At 50.1% G+C, this 22,217-nt stretch overlaps 1 protein-coding gene across 3 annotated transcripts; it reads right to left on the bottom strand.

Moving 5' to 3' along the window:
- Positions 1–65: 65 nt before the first annotated feature.
- On the bottom strand, positions 66–21,775 carry LOC121449180 (2-acylglycerol O-acyltransferase 2-like). Of its 3 annotated transcripts, none has more exons than XM_041653454.1 (6): positions 21,633–21,775; positions 13,769–13,947; positions 5,256–5,460; positions 4,769–4,943; positions 4,040–4,239; positions 66–1,662 (listed from the first exon to the last, which is right to left on the bottom strand). In XM_041653454.1, the coding sequence occupies exons 1-6, from the start codon at positions 21,721–21,723 to the stop codon at positions 1,508–1,510; spliced, it is 1,005 nt and encodes a 334-aa protein (XP_041509388.1). In that variant the 5' UTR covers positions 21,724–21,775; the 3' UTR covers positions 66–1,507. The 3 variants fall into 3 exon arrangements, with proteins under 3 accessions (XP_041509388.1, XP_041509397.1, XP_041509405.1); XM_041653463.1 differs by having other exon boundaries at positions 5,256–5,330; XM_041653471.1 differs by lacking the exon at positions 13,769–13,947 and having other exon boundaries at positions 21,625–21,775.
- Positions 21,776–22,217: the final 442 nt, after the last annotated feature.

Genomic DNA, 22,217 nt, shown 5'->3' with positions numbered 1-22,217 from the left:
CCCACAGCATTCGGATGTGATTATTTTATTTTGAGATAGGATCTCTCTACATAGCCCTGGTTATCATGGAACTCACTCTGTAGACCAGGCTGGCCTCAAACTCACTCACGGAGATCCACCTGCCTCTGCCTCCCAAGTGCTGGAGTTAAAGGCGTGCACAGCCACACCCTGCTGGAGTCTAGTCCCATGCCATCCCTTCTCAATCCCAGGAGCCTGCAGAAGGTGTCGAGTGCCCATGTAACCAAACTCTTCATTTCTATGTACTGTGCAGCCTGCCACGGAGGGCGAGATGTGACTCCATGGCTTGGGAGCCACTCACAACTTTGTGTCAGATGCTAACATTGAGCTTTAGAGGCAGATGATTTACCTGTGGTCACTGGAGATAGGTGGGGCTGGGCTGGGATCCCAGTGGAAACTTTTCCAGTGATTGTAGAAACTGCACCTACATGGAAGGGTTCTGCTTCCCGTTACAGAGGAGGGGCAGTCAGGCATTCTTCCAATCCAGCCATGCCCTGGGCTCTCCTGCAGGAGCTGGATCTCCAACCCAGGAAGCCAGGGTTTTCCTGGCCACAGTATGGCCCTACTGGGAGACACACATCCACCCATGCCATCACCTCAGACTTCCAACGTTCTGGTCTTCCCACAGGCATGTCCTTTCCTACTTGTTTCCAGGGTGAAAAACTCAGGGTGACCATTCAGGAGAAAGGATTCTACAACCTGTTGACCCAGCTTCTGAGGTGAGATCGGGGACACGGGACAAGGCTGGGGGCTCAAGCTGAGACTCCAGTCCATCCCATTGGTTGGGAGAAAGAGAAGGGAGATAAAACAGAATTGTTTCATTTATTGAAGTAACGTGTATGAAGCTGCCCTTTTGTGCCAAGACAGGGGCTGGAATTAGTTTTAACGCATGAGGAAGAGGCTCCCAGGTCATCAAGGCTGGGGAAACGGAGACTCAGAAGGATAGCAAGGAGCCCTACCCTTGATCATAGTCAAGTGGCTAAGGAAGACTGGGCTCCTTTGATATCGATGTCACAGCTTGGAGGATGCAGAGTCTGGAAAAAACATAGGGTGGATGCCAGGGCATAATTGGCTACATCTCCTCCAGCTCAGAGGGGAAGAAGGGACATCCAGCGAGCAGGATGAGGGACAAATACAGGGGAGGCCTAGGGTGCTGGCTTCTCTTGCACCGTCTCTTGAGGGTGGGGAAAGAAGAATTTTGTTCTCTTTTGCCCCTGGTTGCCCTTTGGTCATGTTTGAGCGACATTACAACCATGGGTAGAGACCTCAGCAATCATTCTCTGCTTGCTTCCTTCCCACTATCCTACCGATGGGCCAAAAGGCCAAGCAAGGACAGGGAGACTTCAGAACTTCAGCTGCAGGCACAAATCCTCTTCCATCCTGCCAGCTGTGGCTGGGTTCATAGGAATCTGGGCTGACTGTGAAAGTCCCCTCCCATCACAGCTCTCCTGCAGATTCTCGGATGCAGCTGTCCTCCAGCTTGAGGTTCTTAGCAGAACTCCAGATGTTGGTCAGTGGGAACATTGAACTTGAGCTTGTGTTCCTCAAAGAGCTTGCATAGTTCATTGATGTAGCGCTGGTGAAGCTGGTTCACCTCCCTCTCTGAGGGCTGTAGTGTCTTCGGCACCTGGATGGGCTTCCCCACTGCAAGGGACAGAGGAGGACAGGGGCCAAGAGTGAGCACCGCTGCAGTCTCAGGAGCCCCGGGAGCAAGGCTCACCCCTGTGGTCATCCTACAAGGGGTCCCACTCCTATCCCCTCCTCCCGTGATTTCAGATTCCAGATCTCCCACTCTCCCCACTTCCCCTCACTCCACGTGTGTGTTTAAGTGTAAATTCATAAGCACGCATATGCATGTGGAGGTCAGAGGTTAACCTCCGGGTACTGCTCCTCAGATGTCATCACATGGAGGTCAGAGGTTAACCTCCGGGTACTGTTCTTCAGATGTCATCATGTGGAGGTCAGAGGTTAACCTCTGGGTACTGTTCCTCAGATGTCATCAACCGTGTTTATGGACACTCAAGTCTTTCATTGGCCTGGGGCTATTTGGTTAGGCTAGGCTGGCATCTAGTGAACCCTAGGGAGCCTCTGTCTCTACTTCTTAAGTGCTGGGATTAAAACATGGGCCATCCCATCCAGATTATTTTCATAGGTACTGGGCAGTTTCTCTAGCTTGCACTTCACCAACTGAGCTATCTCCCCAACCCTCAAGTACTGAATTCTAAGGTTTTAGGACAACTCAACTTCCAGACTCTCGGTATCCTTGTAGCCAGCTTCCAATATGCTGGGCAATAGTCATTCTCTTTATTTGTGTTCTCTCCCTTAGACCCAGGCAAACAAAACCTGTCATTATCCCTGCTTGACAGGGGATACAATGAGGCTCAAAGGAGTAATTTATCCAAGTAACCAGGCATAAGCAGCACTAGGTTTTAAATGCTGGGGGTGCACGCCTCCTCAGGGGTATGTGATTCTGAGAATTCAACATTAGAGGTGTCTACACTTCTGGAATCGGGGTGGGGTGTCTCAGCCTTCCTTCACTGCCCTATGCACTGAGTGCAAAGCACCCTGGTCGTAGGGAAGAATCAGGAAGAGGCTGGGATAGCAGTGCACTTTCCTCTTAGAAATATCTCCAGAGGCAGCAGTAGCAACAACATTCAGATACATGAGGTCATTGCCATCCAACCCAGCAAGGCCTCAATGCAAGGATTACCAAACCTGTGCTCTACTCACAAATGGGTGGATGGGGAGTGGATGGGAGGATGGGTGGGGTTGAAGCGAACAGAGTTCTCTCTACAAATGTCAAATGAGAATCCAAGAACACAAAAGAGGTACACAAATATCTGAAAACTTTTGCTAAGTCTAGACACCGAAGCTCATGTTAACTTCTTACAGGGAGAGCCCCCAGAGCTAATTCAGAGTCTATTGATTATTAGTTGGCACATAAATTTTAAAACATTCTTCATCTGTACACATATGTATTTGTATGTATATGTGAGCATATGTGAAGCCCAGAGGTCAAGCATGGTGAGCATGTTCCTCAGCCATGCTTCCTATTTTTTTGAGACAAGGTTTCTCACTAAACCTGGAGCTTGCCAACCAGTAGACTGCCAGCCAGCGGCCCTACAGATCCTCCTGTTTTGTCCCTACCCCCAGGACTGGGATTACAATGCCCACTACCAGGCCGTGTGCCTTGGTTTTACCATGGGTACTGGAGGTCAAAGTCATGCTTGCTCAGAATGTCCTTACCGATCGAGTCATATCCCCATCCCGGCATAGAATTTTTAACATTTCTGTTCTCTACCTTTTTTTCCCAAGCCCCATTAGATCATCCAGATAACAAACCCTCCTTCTCCGGCCTAACGAAGGTCAGATAGATCCCAGTTACAACCTCAGCTCTGTCCCTCAAAGGCAACGTGAGCTTGTGGAAATCATTTAACTTCTTTGGGCCTCATTTAATACCATTTAGAGATAATAGTCCCTACCTCAAAGGTTGCTAGGACAAACCAAGATGGAGTATGGCAACTGACGAGTGTCTGACATTGCTGGAGGTGGTGGCACTTCTTTAATCCGAGCACTCGGGAGGCAGAGGCAGGTAGATCTCTGTGAGTTCGAGGCCAGCCTGGTCTACAAGAGCTAGTTCTAGGATTCCAGGACAGGCTCCAAAGCCACAGAGAAACCCTGTCTTGAAAAACAAACAAACAAACAACAACAACAACAAAACAAAAACAAAAACCAATGTCCAACATAGAGCAGGTCCCCTGCTGTCTCTTCTCGGGAATGAGTGAGTACTCAGCCACCAGTACCTCTCACTGAGAATAAATACTCAGTCATCAGTACCTCTGTGTCTGTTACAGCTCTTATTCCAGACTGCCCCTAGCAGGATTATCTGTGTGGGGCTGTGTGGGGCTGTCTAGAATGAGCCCCATAAGGATGAGGACGTATATTTCCCATCCTCAAGTACCCTGCAGCATCCAGACCCTGTTCCTGCAACCCGCCCCGGCTGATCTGCATATCAGCTCACCTACGGTGTTGATGGGCTGGCGGAAAGGCATGAAGCCGAAGCTGTACTGGAAGACACCACGGCCATGGAAGAGAGGGAGGGAGATGCCCATGATCTTCTGTAGTCGGTTCTGGACACGGCGCAGCAAGGAGCCAGAGGTGTTCTCCACTTGGTTAAACAGGTTGTTCTCCCCAAAGGAGAAGATTGGCACCAGCGCCGCCCTAGAGGGACACAGGGGAGGGAGTATAGGGGCACCCTGAGAGGCAGGGATGGAAAGGCCACCCAGCTGGGCCAGCAGCCAGAACTGGACATGCCTTGACCCTTGACCTTCAGAGAGCCTTTTCAGGTTCCCATGGGTAGACCAGAATGTCCTAGGACATCTTCCTGGGTATGAAACATTTTTACTTTTCAATAATAATAATAATAATAATCTTGTGCCAACTGGCTCGATTTCCTCAAAGATGCCCCTCCCATGATGGGTGAGCAGTTTGGCAATAAGCTCCCAGCCCCATCCTTCCAGATTCCCAAAGGTCTCAGAGCTCACACCAGGACACCCTGCCCATCGATTCCCCCGGTCTCCTTTATGGAAATGCATCTAGAAACCTGGCTGCGAGGCACCAACTTACGATTTTCACTGTATGGCCTGAGAATCTCCTTGCCCCAAAGGGAAGCTACAATCATCTTTGCTGTCTCCCCAACAAAACAGAAACCTCCAACAGCCCCACAGTGTGATTCCCCACAGTTCCATACCCGTATATCAGGGCGAGCCTGATGAAGCCCTTCCGATTCTTCAGCAGCAGGCGGTAGGCTCCAGGCCTGGCATCCAGTGCCTCCTGGGAGCCCCCAATGATGATGGCTAGCAAGTTCCCGCCATCCTTCTTGCTCAGAATGTGACCAGCACTCTCCTTTTCTGATGTGACCAGCCCTAGGGAGAGAGCAAGGTAGGTCAGATACCAGGTGAAGAGACAGGGCCGTGAAGACAGGAGCAGCCCAAGAAAGAGGCCATCGACATTGTCCACGGAGCCAGGATTCCCGCAACAACACCCCCACCAGCTGGGGGTCTCTGAGTCCTTCCCAGCACAGCGATACAGGAAGTTCTTCTCTGGGTCTAGCCTCTGCTGTTGCTAAACAAGTACTTGGAAGGACTGCAGAACTGTTGACAGCCCTTTCCCAGATCCCCCTGCTCACCCAGAAGCCGTGTCTTCCTGAGCTACCTGGATCCAGGTTGGAGACTCACCCACAGACATGATGTAATCCCGGATGAAGGGGGCCCGGAACCACAAAGGCAACGTCATCAGGTTCGATCGGATTCCTGGGAAGAGCGAGGAAAAGCCGGTGCTTTCAGTGCACAGGTTGAGAAAGGCTCCTGCGGCCAGGACTCCATGGGGGTGGAAGCCTGCGATGTAGTTCTGGGTAGGGTTCAGCTCAGCCGTCTTGATCAGCTGCAGGAGACAGCAAGCTGGTGACCATCAGCGGAACCTGTACGCCAGTCCTGGTTCTGCCGCTACTGGCTTGTGTCACTCTGGGACTCAGAGTCTCAGGTGCCTCCAAAGCCTAAACACCCTGGATGCTTCCGCAGAGAGAGTTGTTGTGTGGGACCGTGGGTGATACACTGGAGCTGGAGGCTTCACAGACTGGGCACTGGCTTTGGGCAAAATGTTCGCCCCCTGCCTAGGTGACCCTCTCCCAGGAAGACCTGCCCCTTCTGCTGAGAGGTTCAAGTGAAAAGGGACTGGAATTCCTGACTACTGGGTAGGATGCTGCAATAGGTCTGAATGGGAATGGCTCATTTATTTGAATGCTTGGTCCCTAATAGGGGGAACAGTTTTGGGAAGGACCAGGGGTGTGGCTTTGTTGGAGGAAGGGAGGAAGTGTGCAACTAAGAAGACCACCAGGCCCAATGCGGCTTTCTCTCTGCCCCCGACTTGAGGATAAGCTCTTGGCTTTTACTCCAGCACCATGCCTGCCTGCATGCCGCTATACCTCCTGCCATGATGACTGCAGACCAACCCTCTGAAACCGTGAGCGCGCCCCTAGTTAAATGTTTCCTTTTATAAGTCGCCTTGGTTGCTGTGTCTTCCTAGTGAAGACACAGGAAGGATATGAGGGCCACATGGGCATCGCCACGCTGGGGTCTTTCCATCACAACCTCACTGGAAAGACAAGTTGACGCGTCCACTCTAGGAGTGAGTGATCACAAGAGGGATCAGAATCAGGTTTTGATCTCGTTGACACAGCTTGTGGCCCAGAGACTGGCTCCAGTCCTGTGGAACCGGTGGGTCGTGGGAGTGTCTCTGCTGTCCCAAGGCCAGACCCTAACCCCAACTGTATTAACTCTCTCTGCTATGCCAGGGCAGAAACGTACCCTGACTGGTTACGCCTGATGCATCGAGAGCCCAGAGTTACCACCAGAAAGAGAGCAAGAGTCATAGGTTGCTAAACAGTTCTAGGTGAAGTGAGACAAGGACATACACAGGGAGGGGGCTGAAGGGACCACTAACTGTGGAAAAGCATTGGCTGCGTAAGCACAAGAGCTTGAGTCTGGATTCCTAGAACCCGTGTCAAAGTCAGATACACAGCGTGAATGGCACCTACAGTGAGATGGGCCAGCAACAGGAGAATCCCTAGAAGCCAGTCTGGCATGTCAAGGAAGAAGCAGCAGAGGCCCCGTCACAAATTAGATAGAAGGCAAGGACCAATTCCTTAGGTTGTTCTATGATCTCCACTGGTGGGCCATCACACACGCACACGCACATGCACACACATGCACACATACACACACACACACATACGAGCGCACGCCCGCGCGCACGCGCACACACACACACACACGCAGACCCCTCTGCCTGGGCCATCACATGCATGCATGCACAGACACACACACACACCTCAGCCTGGGTGGTAGCCAAGTCCAAAGATCATGGCTGAAGGCCATGTTGTAGGTGGGACCAGTCCCTTTCCTCTCTGCCAGAAACCTGTCTCTGCTTCTCAGTGCCCTGTGCTCTGGGAGCCACAGCTACGGGAGTTAAAAGCCACCCATCTCCCCCTGGCATCCCTGTGCCGGAGGCTTCCTGGGAGGATGGGTGGCAGGGACTCTGCACCTTCCTGGAGACGGGTAGCCCTTTCCCCTGGCTAAGCTTTGCCAGGTGAACGGTCATCCTGTCAGCAAGCGGCAGCTCCCAGAGGCTGCCTCCCCGAGGATTCTTGCTGCCTCTCGGGCCTCAGCAGCCTGGAGGTGGAAATGGGGCCCTAAGCCTATCTGCCTACGCCGGCTGCAGAGTTTTCCATCCTCCTGTCCTTGGTCTTGGCTTGACCTCTGAAAACCTCTCACCACACAGAGTCCACCAAAACCCTCCAAAGCACCATAGGGCTCTGCAAGGACTCAGAAGTCCCAGGCAGAGGGGCTGTTGCCTTCCCAGAAGGGGACCAAGGAAGTTATGGAAACCCCTGCAGGGTCAGAGCTCTAGCTCACCCAAGTGCTTACACGGGAGGCTACCAGGGTATTCATCCTTTGCTCCATACATGGCAACGCTTGCTATTTAACGTTCACATCTCTGTGAAAACAATTGGAAAATTTTGAAAAGACAGAAGAGAACAGATCTCTCATCCCAGTGGTTCCACTGCTGAGGGATTTAGCCGACAGAATTGTCTGCACTCTGGTTGAATGCTGTCCCCAAAAAAATGCCATTTATGGACACATCAGTTTTAGCTGATATCAGAAACTTGTCCACCAACAGGGCTTGTCTGGAAAAACTGGGGATGAGGCAGACAGAACGGATACAACCACAGGAGAGTATGAAGCAAGCCAGGATAGCTTGTAAGTGAACAGCAAGGAGCAGGATAGTGTGCAGGACGTGGCAACTGAGTGGAAGTGACAAGATTAAAGCGAACATTACAACCTGGCACTTTTACAGGCTTGTGAGGCAAGCGTGTTACTGCCGGAGCCATTCCCCAGCCCTAAAATGGAGTCTTTCACATCTGCTTTCTTGTTCTCTTGAATTTTGAACAAGAACACATTCCTATTTTAAATAAATAAATGAACAACTGTACCCTTGATAACAAAGCATTTGTGTATAGAGAAATATCCCGGTGAGGATGGGGGCCAAGTGAGCTGGCATTTGCACATGTATTTACACGCGCACATGCAAGTGTGTGCACTGGAGGGTGACTGTGGTCCCGTCGAGGCCCAGTCTGCACTTTTCTACTGGTATCTTCTGTGATAACTGTTCCCTGTGAGGCTTAGATTCTGTGTGTCCTGCTTACCGTGTCTCCACACATGACGGGAGAGAGGAGATGCTTCAGGAAGACTAGAACGAGGGAGCGAAGGAAGAAAGTCGGTGGGAGGGGCAGGCGTAGCTTCCTCAGAAGGTAGACACTTCCAACCCAATCCTGTACTCACTTGGATTGCACCGCAGGCGAGAGAGCCCTAAGCTAGGGGTCTAGGAGCTCATGAGGGCTGTGCCAACTCCTGGCTCCCTGGTGTCAGTCACTCTTTGCTAACAGGTCAGCAGTGACACCTCCCTGACAGGCTTGTTGTAGGTCCCCAAGGAAGAAGAAGGGAGTTGGTGACGTGCCCCGATCTCTCTGCAGCTCCCCCAGTTTGGCTACCAGGAGGGTAGGGTGGCTGAGCAAGGTTGTGGGTGTCTGGAGAAATCCTGGCTGGGTCTGGTACTGGGCAGCGGGGGTGAGAGAAAAGGGGGGCAGCCAGATCACTGGACTCTGGGGCTACTCAGCTTTCACCAGTGTCACCTGTATACCATGAGGTCCAGGCTTTGAAAATGTGTGATCAAGCACACTTTGACACAGCTGTGCAATATCACCACCGACCCTAGCGCAGACTCCCAACTCCAGAAGGGAACCCATATCCATGACTCATTGCTTCTTCCCAGTGCTGGTAACCACGGATCTGTTCTTCAGCTCCCTGTGTTTGTCTGTTCTGGACGATGTCTAAAGGAAGCCACACACATATGACCTTGGCGAATGGCTTCTTGGACTTACTGGCGTGTTCCCAAGGTCTCTTTCATGCTGTGTCACAGGTCAGTACTTCGTTCTATTTTTATGACCAAATAATACTCAACCACATGGACAGACTGTATTCTGTTTATCAGTGGATGAGCACTTGAGTGGTTTCTACTCTTTGGCTGTTACAAACCACGTGGGCTTGAGCGTGTGTGAACGTTTTCAGTTCTGAAGGAAGGTCCTAAAATATTACCTTTAACTGCAAGGTCCTTCTCCATGCCTGCACAGAAGACCCGACCGTCACAGAGTGCACCGTTACACTAGCTTAGAGCTCAGCTCACTCCACCCGGTCACACCACTTCTCAACCCTCTTACGGCTCACACGCTCCAGAGTCCACCTTCCTTTTGGCTCCTTCAGGGCACACGAAGCAGCAGTCCTGCTAGCTTGTAACACTTACCAGAGCCCTAGGGACCGGCTTTTAGTGTGATGACACCATTGCACAAATGAGCACATGCGTGCAGAGAGAATGGGAGAATTGCCCAAAACCACAGGGGCGACTTGGATTTGAGACCTGCCGTCTCCTTCAGAGAGCACAGGACGGATCCAGAAAGCCTTTGCCTCGGGACGAAGGGCATTCGGGACCAGCTCTGGAACTTTCTAGTCAATCTTGCAAAATCCAGGACTCTAGGGTCCCTCCCCCAGGCTCCTGCATCAGCAGCCTACTCAACTGCCCCAGGGCAAACAGATCGATGTTCTCACAGGGAAGTGGTTCAGGGCCCTACTGTGCACCTAGATTACCTGGCAGGAAGACAGGGTTTGATCCAGTACAACTGGTGCTGGCCCTGGGGGTGAGAGCCTATTCCTTGGGTGTGTGGATTGTGCAAGTGTGTATGTATATGTATGCCTGTGTATATGGCTGACTGGGTAGGCACGTGTATACAGTTAGGGCCTGGAGCAATTTCCCTGTATCGCAGCCAGACGGTTGGATGAAGGAAAGGCTGGGGTTCTATCTGCCGCTGCTTGTAGTTCCCCCATGTGGCTCTGGGTCCAGGTTTGGCTTCCCGAGATTCTCAGTTAAATTCTCTGCCTCACCTGCCTGCCACTCCATGGGGTCATCTGGCTGATGCTCACTGACATCGACGGATACATTCCCTCATTTCTGAGCTATATTCCCCTTCCAAACGAAACATCTTGAAATGTGTTTGCGTATTTCAACAACCTTGCTCGGCCACCCTACCCTCCTGGTAGCCGAACTGGGGGAGCTGCAGAGAGATCGGGTCATGTCACCTACTCCCCTCTTCTTCCTTGGCCTCCTGGGAACCCACAACACGCCTGTCAGGGAGGTGTCGCCGCTGTCCTGTTAGCAAAGATGCACCCCACAATCCTAACTGAAGGTGTGTTTTATGGTCCATACAATACTGTACGTTTTACCACTGAGACCATGATAGAGTTGGAGACACGCAGCTGGAAAGAGTGTGTCTGAGTGGACGGACGGTCCCAGGACCGACTTCGTGCCAGGCACAGCACACACAACAACTCACTTTGTGAGCGCAGTTCTGGTAACAGTGACCCCAGTGTACAGAGGAGGAAACCGAGACCCGTGATCATTCTCAGCTATTGAAGGATCAGAGCCCAGCCTGAGCCCAGGCATCCAGGCTCCAAATGCAAAGCCAAGTCGGAGCTCTGTGTGAAAGGTGGTGGGGAATGGGGCACCGTGCAAGCACAGATAATGGGGTGGGGTGGGGGGAGCAAGCGGAACACAGAAAAGGAGCGGTTCTTGGTTGGACTTAAGGTCCAAGGAAGGAGGAATGAGTCAGAGGGGGAAGTTGAGGACCCAGAACACGGTTCTGGAGTAGCAGCTCTCACTAAGGGCTTTGGTTGTCACAGCAGAAGACAGTAGTGCTAGCACACAGTAGGGAGCTGCCAGGAGTGAGAACGGCCAGAACAAGGACTTATCAGTAGGGATTGAGAAAGCCCGCTGGAAGGGACTTAACTGGGAGGGACAGGGGCAGGGACAGGGGTGGGGTTATAACGAGCTGACTCTGACCGTGAGCAGTGTGGTGTGTGCTGCATTCCCTGACCCCGGGTCATGGTCCTGGTCACAGATTGTGGTCCCTACCAAGGTCCTGACCTGTGTAGAGTGTTTATTCTGGGTGATGAAATCTCCACGGGGACGCCCAGGACACACGTGATAGGGACAGCTTCCTCTACACAAACTGCCCGATTCCTCATCATTAGCTCTTAGGGAAGCAGTAAAGATGACCTGGGAAAGTTCCACGGTACAGCTACAGCCATAATGCCCACCCCCACCCCCACCTCTGGGAAACTACTTTGTAAAAATCTTAGTAAACAAAACTTGAAAGTCATCAGAAGAAGACCACATTTGATGCAGAGGCTCGTGGATGGGGGTGGGAGGGGTCAGCAAAACTGGGAAAGAAAAGTCCCCAGAAGAGAGGGATTGGGAGGTCAGTGGGAAAAGAAGTCTGCAGGATACACTCAGTCCTCTCCTGCTGGCTCCTCTTCTAAGCCAGGCACAGCCTAGGAGACTTCATCCCTCTCTCTGCTGGCCACTCACTGGTACCGCCTGACCCTGGCTGGTACTTCTGTGTTGAGCCTGGGATAGGTAACAACACTCGAATTTCTGCACATCAGGCGGGGAGCCCCCTGGCTGTGGAAAGATCAAGAAGACCGAGGAGCCCCTCCTTATCACTTCTGCCAGCCCTGCTACCAGGGATCCAAGTGGGAAGACTCAGAGGTCCTCCAGAGTTCAGGGGCTTCTGGGACCTGGAAAATGTCAGCTAGCCATCCCAGTTTGGGGAAGCGGCCTCTAGGGGGCTCCACTGACCTGAACCACCTCTCCAGCCACAGCTCAGGCTAGCTTCTGCTTTGGTCGCACTGAGAGCCCTGACCCAGGGGCTCAGGAGGTCTCTAGACAAACTCCTGGCCTCTGCCTGTGGGGTCCACTTTGCAGGAAGCCTCTCTTCTGCTGAGCCCAGAACCCACGAAAGGAAGCCAGAGCCAGAATGAGCAAAACTCGACGGAACCCAGAACTAACCAGGCTTCCTTTGGCTCTGATATGATGTCACTTACAGGTCCCCAGGGTAGAGGTTCACACTCTTTTGACACTAAGATGCTCAATGCCCTTGAGTGACAGTCTCTGTTAGCTCCTCTGTACTCCCTGCCAGTGTCTTTCCTTGGAAGCCCTGCTTTCTAGAGAGCTAGGGGCTCCTGCATGCCTTTGTCACCCAATATGACAGCCCCTGTGGGACCTCAGGACTCTCAGAAGGGCACAGGGTAGGATCCTTGATTGGAGTTCCCATGATGCAAGCAAGTTGTTCAACCTCTATGGGCCTATTTCTTCCACCCATCCCCCTTTGATAGCAGGGGACTGGAGTCCTGGACCAAAGGAAGAGGCGGGACTCTACACAGGGAGGAAGAAGTCGGGTGGGGGTGAAGGTCAGAGTGTCCGGGATCCCGGCAGTGTCCTATTGACTTGGTGACTTGGTGTGAGAGGAGCTATTACTAAGACTGTCTGCAGACTTTGTCTGCACCGTCTGTTGGAATCCACACTGTCCAGGAAGGCATACAACGGCATTTCTGTCTGCTTGTTTTTGAGACAGTGTCTCTCTTCACAGCCCTAGCTGTCCTGGAACTCACTACATAGACCAAGATTGCTGCAAACTCTCAGAGAAATTCCTGCCTCTGCCTTCCAAGTACTGGAATTAAAGGTGTGTACCACTATGCAGTTATCTCGATCTTAAATATGCCAAAACAGAAGCATAGAGACTGGGCAACCCACCTCAAGTTCACACTCCCACTACGTGGCAGATGTAGGTTAGGATCTAGTCCATTGAGCTCCATAAGCCACGCTCCAAGTGCCCAGGCCTGGCCTCTTGCATTCCCATGGCCCTTTTATCCCATCAGTAAAACAGCACTGCCTGGGCTTCTCAGGGCTGTGTCTGTCTATACCCCACTGAGGGAGCCTGCCTGGGCTTCTCAGGGCTGCGTCTGTCTATACCCCACTGAGGGAGCCTGCCTGGGCTTCTCAGGGCTGTGTCTGTCTATACCCCACTGAGGGAGCCTGCCTGGGCTTCTCAGGGCTGTGTCTGTCTATACCCCACTGAGGGAGCCTGCCTGGGCTTCTCAGAGCTGTGTCTGTCTATACCCCACTGAAGGAGCCCCAGAATCTCCTCATTCCCGTTCAGGAATCTGCTCCGCCCAGGACCAAGCTTCACGTCCAAGGTCACATGTTCACAATGACCTGACTTGAAAGGGCAATGAATCAAAGATGCCAGGATCTGGGGACACTCAAGGTAGGAGATGTCACAATGCTTGCTGATTCTTAGAGACACTGAAGCCAGCATGAGCCAAGCCCTGCCTAAGAACACACAGCCTGCCAGCGATAAGGCAGGATGGACTCTGAGGCAGTGCTATACCAGTACAGAAGCATTAAGTTTATAGGAGAGTTCGCTGTGCGGCTCGGGTCTCACCCTTGGGTCCCCCATCTGCCAAGGATAATGTGGGTCTCTTAAGACCTGTTGCTTATCATTTTCACCCAGAACTTTGACTGCTGCTGGCTTTGTCCCTATAAAACATGCATATCCCCTTCAAGACACATTTATACATCAGTACCCATATTGGCCCCGAGTTCCATGGCCAGAAAGACACCACACTCTTCCACAGGCCTCTCGGGTTCCTGTCTCCCAGCCAGCCTTCTGCTCTGCAGATTCCCTGTGCTCACAGAGATGAGTGGCCCAGAGGCCCTTGGACCCCTGGAGCCCAGTACTCACTTTGACGGGGAAGTAATCCCTCATGTACTTCCAGATGGTCCAGCGTCTGACGAACTGGATGGTCCGGCCTCCCTGGCGCGGCTTGTCCCAGTCCAGGAACAACCAGGTGGCATACAGGACAGAGAAAAGCCAGAACCTTGTGAACAGGAGGCCTATGAAGATGGCGATGCAGATCTGAGCTGGGAGAGGAGCAGAGAGAGAGAGAGCTGCAAGGAAGGCAGTCCCAGCACCAACTTAGTTCTTCCCTGACTATGCCCCCATGCCAGCAGCTCTGCCCCGTCCGGCCCACACCACTGGGAGAGAACTAACTTCCACGCCTCGCATATCAGGACAGTCACACTGGCAAGGGGCCCGGTCTAAAGTCATCTTCCTCCACTACACCAGGTGTCTCACCTACACTGCCCTTACCCCTCAGGAAGGCTACATGCCTTCAGCACACACTCTATAAATGGAGCCATGGGTCGAATTAGCTTTTGCCTTCTACTTTGAGAACCCTAGGGAAAAAGGAGACGATTTTCTTCCCGGCCCCCTTTCTGTCCACTCTCAGTCAAAGCTAAGCCCAGACTCCATCCTAAGGCCCTGCCATGGTGTCCAACTGTTGCAAGGCACAGCCTGACAGTTCAGCCTGGCCTCAGCTCTGTGAGCTGGCACGCCACCTTACCCTCCTATGTGGCCAGGGCTCCAGCCAGACTTTCCAAGCCCACTCTGCTTTGTGTGTCACGGGGACATGGCCTGGTTACCCTGGGGACTGCAAGGCTAGGACCAGGGTAGATGCAGATGTCTCTCTTGTCTGTGTTTCTGTCACCCTTGTGGCAAGCAAATCCTGGTCATCTTGGGTGCAGCGGGTCCATGGGGCCACACCCCATCTTTCCCATAGAAGGGGCCACACCCCATCTTTCCCACAGACTGCTACCCCACCTCACCTGGGCAACACCTTTTATTTGCTGAGTTTTCCCTTTTAGCATCACGATCAAACCCATGGATCCATACATGCTAGGCAAGGGCTCTCCCTAGCACTGAGCTACACCCAGCCCCTGGATTCTTTCTGTTGGCTTGTTTTTGTTGTTTTTCTTGTGAAGCGGGGCCTCAACTATCCCAGGCTAGCTTCAAACTCCCTGGACAGCTAAGGATGACTGAACTTCCAATCCTACCTCTACCTCCCAAGTACTGGGATTATAGGTGTCCACCAAGCCTGGTTTGTGCAGTGTTGGTCCAACCCAGGGCCTTGTACATGCTGGGCAGTTACTCTACCAACTGAGCTATATCCCCAGCCTTCAGAGTCTTAGAGGAAAGCCAGACCCAGCTGTGAAGTCCACTTGGAGAGCGTAGCGTCTGTAGTTATTGGTTTGGGTTTGTTTTTTACTCTTTGGGGGCCCAACACCCAACTCTCAAACACACAGAGACTTATTCTTACTTATGAATGCCCAGCCTTAGCTGGCTTGTTTCTAGCCAGCTTTTATTTTTTTTAAAAAAAAATTATTTATTTATTCATTATGGATACAATATTCTGTCTGTGTGTATATCTGCAGGCCAGAAGAGGGCACCAGAACTCACTACAGATGGTTGTGAGCCACCATGTGGTTGCTGGGAATTGAACTCAGGACCTTTGGAAGAACAGGCAATGCTCTTAACCACTGAGCCATCTCTCCAGCCCCTCGCCAGCTTTTCTAACTTATTATCCATTTTGCCTCTGGGTGGTTGGCCCCCGGTGCCTTCCTTGCCTCCTTTCCTTGCTCCTTGCTCTCTTCCCTAGATTTCTCCTCCTATTTACTCTCTCTACCTGCCAGCCCTGCCTATTTCTCTCTCCTGCCTTGCTATTGGCTGCTCAGTGCTTTATTAGACCAACCAGGTGTTTTAGACAGGCACAGTAACACAGCTTCACAGAGTTAAACAAATGCAGCATGAAAGAATGCTGCACATCTTTGAGCCATTAAACAAACCTCAACATAAAGCCAGCCACACTGAACCTTATAGAAGAGAAAGTGGGAAGAACACTTGAAATGCATTGGCCCAGGAGACCACTTCCTAAATATAACCCCAGCAGCACAGACACTGAGAGAAACAATTAATAAATGGGACCTCTTGAAACTGAAAAGCTTCTGTAAAGCAAAGGACACAGTCAACAAGACAAAACGACAGCCTACAGAATGGGAAAAGATCTTCACTAACCCCACATCAGACACAGGTCTGATCTCGGAAATATACAAAGAACTCAAGAAACTTAATATCTAAAGAACAAATAATCCAATAAAAAGTGGGGTAGAGACCTAAACAGAGAACTCTCAACAGAGGAATATAAATGGCTGAAAGACACTTAAGGAAATGTTCAACAGCCTTAGTGATCAGAGAAATGCAAATCAAAACAACTCTGAGATTCCATCTTACACCTGTAAGAATGGCCAAGATCAAAAACACTGATGACAACTTATGCTGGAGAGGTTATGGGGAAAAGGGAACACTTCTGCATTGCTGGTGGGAATGCAAGCTGGTACAATCCCTTTGGATGTCAGTGTAGCGATTTCTCAGAAAATTAGGAAATAACCTTCCTCAAGACCCAGTAATACCACTTTTGGGTATATATCCAAAGGATGCTCAATCGTGCCACAAGGACAAGTGCTCAACTATGTTCAAAGCAGCTTAGGCCGGGCTATGGTGGCGCACGCCTTTAATCCCAGCACTCGGGAGGCAGAGGCAGGCGGATCTCTGTGAGTTCGAGACCAGCCTGGTCTACAGAGCGAGTTCCAGGACAGGCTCCAAAGCCACAGAGAAACCCTGTCTCGAAAAAAAAAAAAAAAGCAGCTTAGATTTGTCATAGCCAGAACCTGGAAACAACCTAAATGCCCCTTGAACAAAGAATGGATAAGGAAAATGTGGTACATTTACACAATGGTGTACTACACAGCAGAAAAAATAATGACATCTTGAATTTTGCAGAAAAATGTATGGAGCTAGAAAACATTATTTTAAGTGAGGTAACCCAGACACAGAAAGACAATTATCACATGTACTCACTCATAGGTTGTTTTTAAACATAAAGCAAAGAAAGCCAGCCTACAAACCACAATCCCAGAGAACTTAGACAACGGTGTGGACACTAAGAGAGACTTACATAGATCTAATCTACATGGGAAGTAGAAAGTAGAAAAAGACAAGATCTCCTGAGTAAATTGGGAGAATGGGGACCTTGGGGGACGGTGGAATGGAGGAGGGCAGAGGCAGGGAGGGGAGCAGAGAAAAATGTAGAGCTCAATAAGTATCAATAAAAATGTATTAAAAAGAATTATATAAAGACAAAAATACATAGACTTTTGGACACATAGAAGCATAAATAATTGATACATAATCTGTGATGAAAATTCGGCATGCACGCATGCATGCACTCCCCAAGAACCAAAAGGTAAAATGTAAAGAAGAGTGTCTAAATCTAAGTTAAAATAAAGGCACTGGAAATGAATGTCAAAAAATAAATAAGTAAATAAGTAAGTAAATAAATAAATAAAACTTCAGCTACAGCTCTTTCCATTTGGACCAACCAAAAGTCTCTGCAGTGTCTCCCACTTAATAAGACCCTCTCTCAAGAAGAAAAAACTCAATATTAACAGTTACTACCTGGAGGGGAGGATTATGGTTTACCTAAAGGTTCAAATGTTGTTTGAATGAGTTACTTTTGCAGACAGAAAAAAGAAACAAAGTTTAGGAGAAAACAGGAGCACTTTCCCCTGGATCACAAAGCTCCTACTTGGCGATCCTGACTCCCAGACTTCTCCCTCCTCCTGCTAACAGCAAGCCAGGCGGGGTCTGTCTGGTGATTTAGGGAGGTGGCCCTTGCTTCCCTTAGCCAATCTCTCCAAGCCTGCAGTTTCTTTTGCCGTTTGTGGTTTGGTTTGGCATCTTTGGAAAATGGTCTGGCTGTTCTGGAGCTCACTATGTAGACCATGCTGTCCTCAAACTGACAGAGATCCCAAGTGCTGGAATCAGAGGTGTGGGCCATGATGCCCAGTTTAGCCTGAGGTTTCTTTTTTGGTTGTTTGTGTTTATCACTGTTTTATTTATCATAGCCAGAAACTGGAAACAACCTAGATGTCCATCAACAGATGACTGGATAAAGAAAATGTGTTAAGTTTATACAATGTAATATTAATAGCTGTTTTAGAAAAATGAAATCACAAAATTCACAGCTAAATGGATAGAGCTAGAAAAAAATTACACTGAATGCGGTAAACCAAGCTCAAAAAGACAAATACATACATGCTTCTATGTGAATGTTAGCTTTGAAACGTTCAGTAGACAGACTACAATTCCTAAAACCACAGAGGTTAAGTATAGAGTAAGGGACTCGGGAGGAGGGAGGTTCTCCCAAGGATGGGGAAATAGAATATATAGTTACGGAGAGACAGGGAAGAGACTGGAGTGGAAAGATTAAACAAAGAAGGGGAAAGAACACAGGAAAGCCTGAGGTTTCTCAAACCCCTACTGTTTAGAGACTTGGGGTATGCACACTGGCTAAGGTCACGTAGCAAGCTAACAGTAAAACCTGAGAGTCAGTGCTTGGCCCATGCATGGCATTCACTCATTCAACAAATATAAAACAAAACCAGCTAAGAACAGCATAGGCCAACACTGGAGGATCTTGCTCTCCCATGAGAGGGCCATGAGAGAGGAAAAGAAACAGAAGCAATGAGCAAGCCCATCTGGAAAGCATTTGACTCTGGGCCTGAGCCCTTGGAGTCTGGTCCTAATTGACTTTCCCAGCTACTCCATGCCATTGTGCAAAATACATCCCATATGTCCAGTTGAACTGGACATTCAGATCACACAGTCTTTTCTTCCTCCTTCAGACTGCCCTGTCTGGGAAGCTGAATACGGGCAGGCTTAGACTCACATTGTATTTTCTCTTGGTGTATTCGTGGTTTGTAAGCATGTATGTGTGGATGTATGTTCACATGTGGGCACACGTGTGTTCAGGTGCCCTTGTGGAGGAACGAGGTGTCTTCCCCTGTCACTCTCTGACCTCTCTCTTTTTCTATCTATGACTCTGATGCTGAGGCAGGGTCTCTCTCTCTCTCTTGAACCCAGGACTCACGGGTTTGACTAGTTAGCCAGCTTGCTCTAGGGATCCTTTGTCTCTGCTTACTTTGTGTTGACACTATAGTCAGGCTACCAACCCCACCTGGTGTTTATGCAGCCAACTTAGCCAAACCTTTACCGATGGAATCGTCACCCCAGCCCCACCCTCACTATTCTTTAAAACCTCCTTAGGGAGTACATTTGTGGAGCCCTACCCCACCTCCCCCTCATCTCTGATATGACACCTGTGTATGTTCATGTGGTGACACTTGTGGGTGGATGTGTGCATGCACGTGTCTACATGTGTGTGAAGGCTAGAGGACAACCCTAATGTCAACCTGAAGAGGGCTGTCTACCTCCTTTTGAGATGATGCCCTTCATTAGCCTGAAACTAACCTATGAGGCTAGGCTAGCTGGCCACCAAGAGCCAGGGATCTTCCTGACTCTGCCTCCCCGGTGCTGAGACTACAAGTATGTGTCACCATGCCTGACATTTTTTTCCTATTTTTTTTCAGTTTTTGAAATTATATAGAAAGTATATTGGTTAGAGTTAGTTGACAATAATGGGAAAGAAAACTATGTAACAGAATATGATTAAAATCTAAGGTAAAAAAGTCAAGTGAAGACTTGAAAAAAATTCAAGGAAATAAGTAACAGCATATATTGGTAAAAAGAAATATAACATAAAGAGATACAACAATCATGAATATGTATAAGTGAATATATACTGAACTATGTGTACATGTTAAATCAATAAACACAAACGGAGAATAGGTGAGTTAGTTATTTGAGGCAAAGATTTTAGCATTTGGTGCTAGTCAACTTGCTGTTATTATAACAAAATTTCTGAAATAAATAACTTAAAAGGAACATAGGTTAATAATCATGCTTGACATTTTTACAGAGGTTGTGGGACTCAAACTCAGCTCCTCGTGCTTTCAAGGCTCTGAAGCCATTCCTTCATCATCATCATCATCATCATCATCATCATCATCATCGAAACAAAATGAGAAAAGATAGCAAGTATTTTAGACATTTTAGAACTTGTAAGATGCAAATTAGAAGACATTATGAAAGCATTTGAGTAGCGGTTTAAAATTTAATCTTTTAGAAATGACAGAAACTCTTGGATCTTAGACTACAAAAAAAGAAACAAACAAATAACAAAACACCTGGGCTGGTTTTGACCCATGAGCCCTGACTTGGTGACTACTGGTATAGACTTCGATTGCCCTCCCTTTGATCTCCTCATCCCCACACACAGCAGAACCTCAACCGTAGGCACAGGGACCTTTATCACAAAGTTGGACTTTACCACTTCTTCCCTGCTGGGTCTCTGGTTCTCCTTTGCCCTCAGGATAAGGTAAAACCACCCACTCCTGCCATGGAAGAGCCCAGAACCCTTTCCTTGCTTCTCTTCAGCTCTTCCTGGCTCAGGGGAGCCCTGGCATCTGTCCTATACTACGTGGTCTTGCTAGGTCTGTGTAAGAGCAGGGCCAGGCAGGTACCACAGGCTGCATGGATGGGGTGAGCTCATTCAGTCAGACATATGCCTCCCCTCAAGGTCACAGGTGGCAGATTGACTTTAGTGCCCCTCAGCCCCTGAGAGAATGTGGTTATGGCCTCTGTGGCTCTCGGTCTTCAGTGCCCTTTGACCCAAGCCAGCCCCAGGCTTAGGCCTCCTGCCCTCTGTTTTCTGTGCCCATCAGCTATTTTCTATAGCTACACTTCCTTCCAGTGCCCTCTGCCCACCCCTCAGCCCTTCTTCCTCTGGAAGGAACAGGGACCAGGCTCCTGATTTACAGCTGGGCCTTTCAAGTATGCCATTTCTCTGCTTGGCTCTGCCTACCAGAAGTACTTAAAATGTTTACCAACCCTGGGATAGAGAGGCAGACCAATTAAAAAGGGTGCTAGAGGCAGGGTCCTGGATGGCCTTGAATGAACCCTATAGCTGAAGAATTGTGAGGTGATCCTAAGGGAGCATGTACACACATGTGCACGTGCATGTGTGTGTGTGTGCACGCGTGTGTGTGTGTGTGTGTGTGTGTGTGTGTGTGTGAGAGAGAGAGAGAGAGAGAGAGAGAGAGAGAGAGAGAGAGAGACTAACATGTACCCAGCACCCAGCATGTGAATAATTTAAACAGCCAGCAGTATCTGGACCCAGGATGAACTCCAGTCCTTCAAAGGTCGCAGCCTTTCCCCAGTCCATTGCCAGCAAAGGAGATTACGTGAGCTCCCTGCCACTCTTTCTTCCTGGTCCACAGCAGAGCTGGAATGCAGCCACACATCAGTGGGGTGTGGTGGATCAGGGGTCATATCCACACCTAAGGAGGCAGGCCAGGTCTGCCTGGGGTTCCCACCTCCCTACGCTTCATCTACAAAGACCCCGTAGGGTGACGCCGACATTCCCACCATGCAGCTGCTGAAGCTGAAGCTGGTCCCTTCTTTCCTGGCCTCAGTTCCACCTGCCTTTTTCTGAAAGGTAAAACGGAGAGCTTCCTGGTCCGAGTAGCAGGACGCAGAGAGCGCTGCTTTTCCCGGCATTGGATGCTTCCCTGCCCCTCCGCAGCTCTCAGCAAGAGCCTGGGGGAAACTGCCCGCCCCCAATCCTAAAAACTAAAGCTTTCCCAAGATAAAGGAGCTCCTGCTTACCCACACAAGACTCTGGCAGACCCCAGGAACCTCTCTGCACAGGAGCTCTGAGCCCAGCAAAACCCCTTTCTGAATCTCTCTTATTCAAGCATCCTGTGTTCCCGCTCAGGCTACCCGGCCCTTCCCATGAGACCTACCCTCTTACCCAAGGCCAAGAAGGAGAAGACCCACTGCAGGACTGCGAAAGTCTGCAGCCTGCGCTCCCATGGCACCGACAGGGGTGCGAACTCCACCATGCTGAGCTTGCTCCGGAGGTCCCTTCCACACACACCGCTGTGCTCCAGGCCGAAGGAGCTAGCCCAGCCCAGCCCAGCCCGGCCCAGCTTTAGCTAGGGCCTCCTTGCTCCGCCCACGCCAGATTTTACCTAGAGGAAACCTTGGAATCCAGCGGCTGGGACCAGAAGGAAGGAGGTAGAGAGACCTGTTCAGCCCTTATCAGTCATCTGAGACAATGCTTTATCTACCAAACCACCTTCCTGGCGTCCGGAATCCTGCTCTAACTACAGTAAAACCCCGAAAGTTATGCAGTTGCGGGTCCCTCACCATCTGCTGTTTTCCTTTCTCTCTCCCAAATCCCTTCACCCCTCCACAAACAAGCAGCGACAGTTCCTATCGGAAGTCCTCTGCCCACATCTCCTCCATCCGTCATGCCTCTGCTTATCTAACCAGTAGAATTTGCAGAAAGGCTGTGTTCTGGACCTTCGCATCTCTAACTCAGAGATCTGCCTAT

This window comes from Microtus oregoni, unplaced genomic scaffold, assembly GCF_018167655.1.
Source record: "Microtus oregoni isolate MIOR12 unplaced genomic scaffold, Mior012 000000F_ref0000247, whole genome shotgun sequence".
NCBI lineage: Eukaryota > Metazoa > Chordata > Mammalia > Rodentia > Cricetidae > Microtus > Microtus oregoni.
Note: the sequence above shows the minus strand (reverse complement) of the source record. Positions and strands in the feature narration are given on the sequence as shown.

Excerpts from the sequence above, each read along its gene's own strand:
- LOC121449180 (XM_041653454.1), bottom strand. The coding sequence starts at position 21,723 with ATGGTGGAGTTCGCACCCCTGTCGGTGCCATGGGAGCGCAGGCTGCAG. Across the intron at positions 13,948-21,632 it reads CTTCTCCTTCTTGGCCTTGG|CTCAGATCTGCATCGCCATC; the intron begins GTAAGAGGGTAG and ends CTCCTCTCCCAG. Across the intron at positions 1,663-4,039 it reads CCAGCCCATCAACACCGTAG|TGGGGAAGCCCATCCAGGTG; the intron begins GTGAGCTGATAT and ends TGTCCCTTGCAG.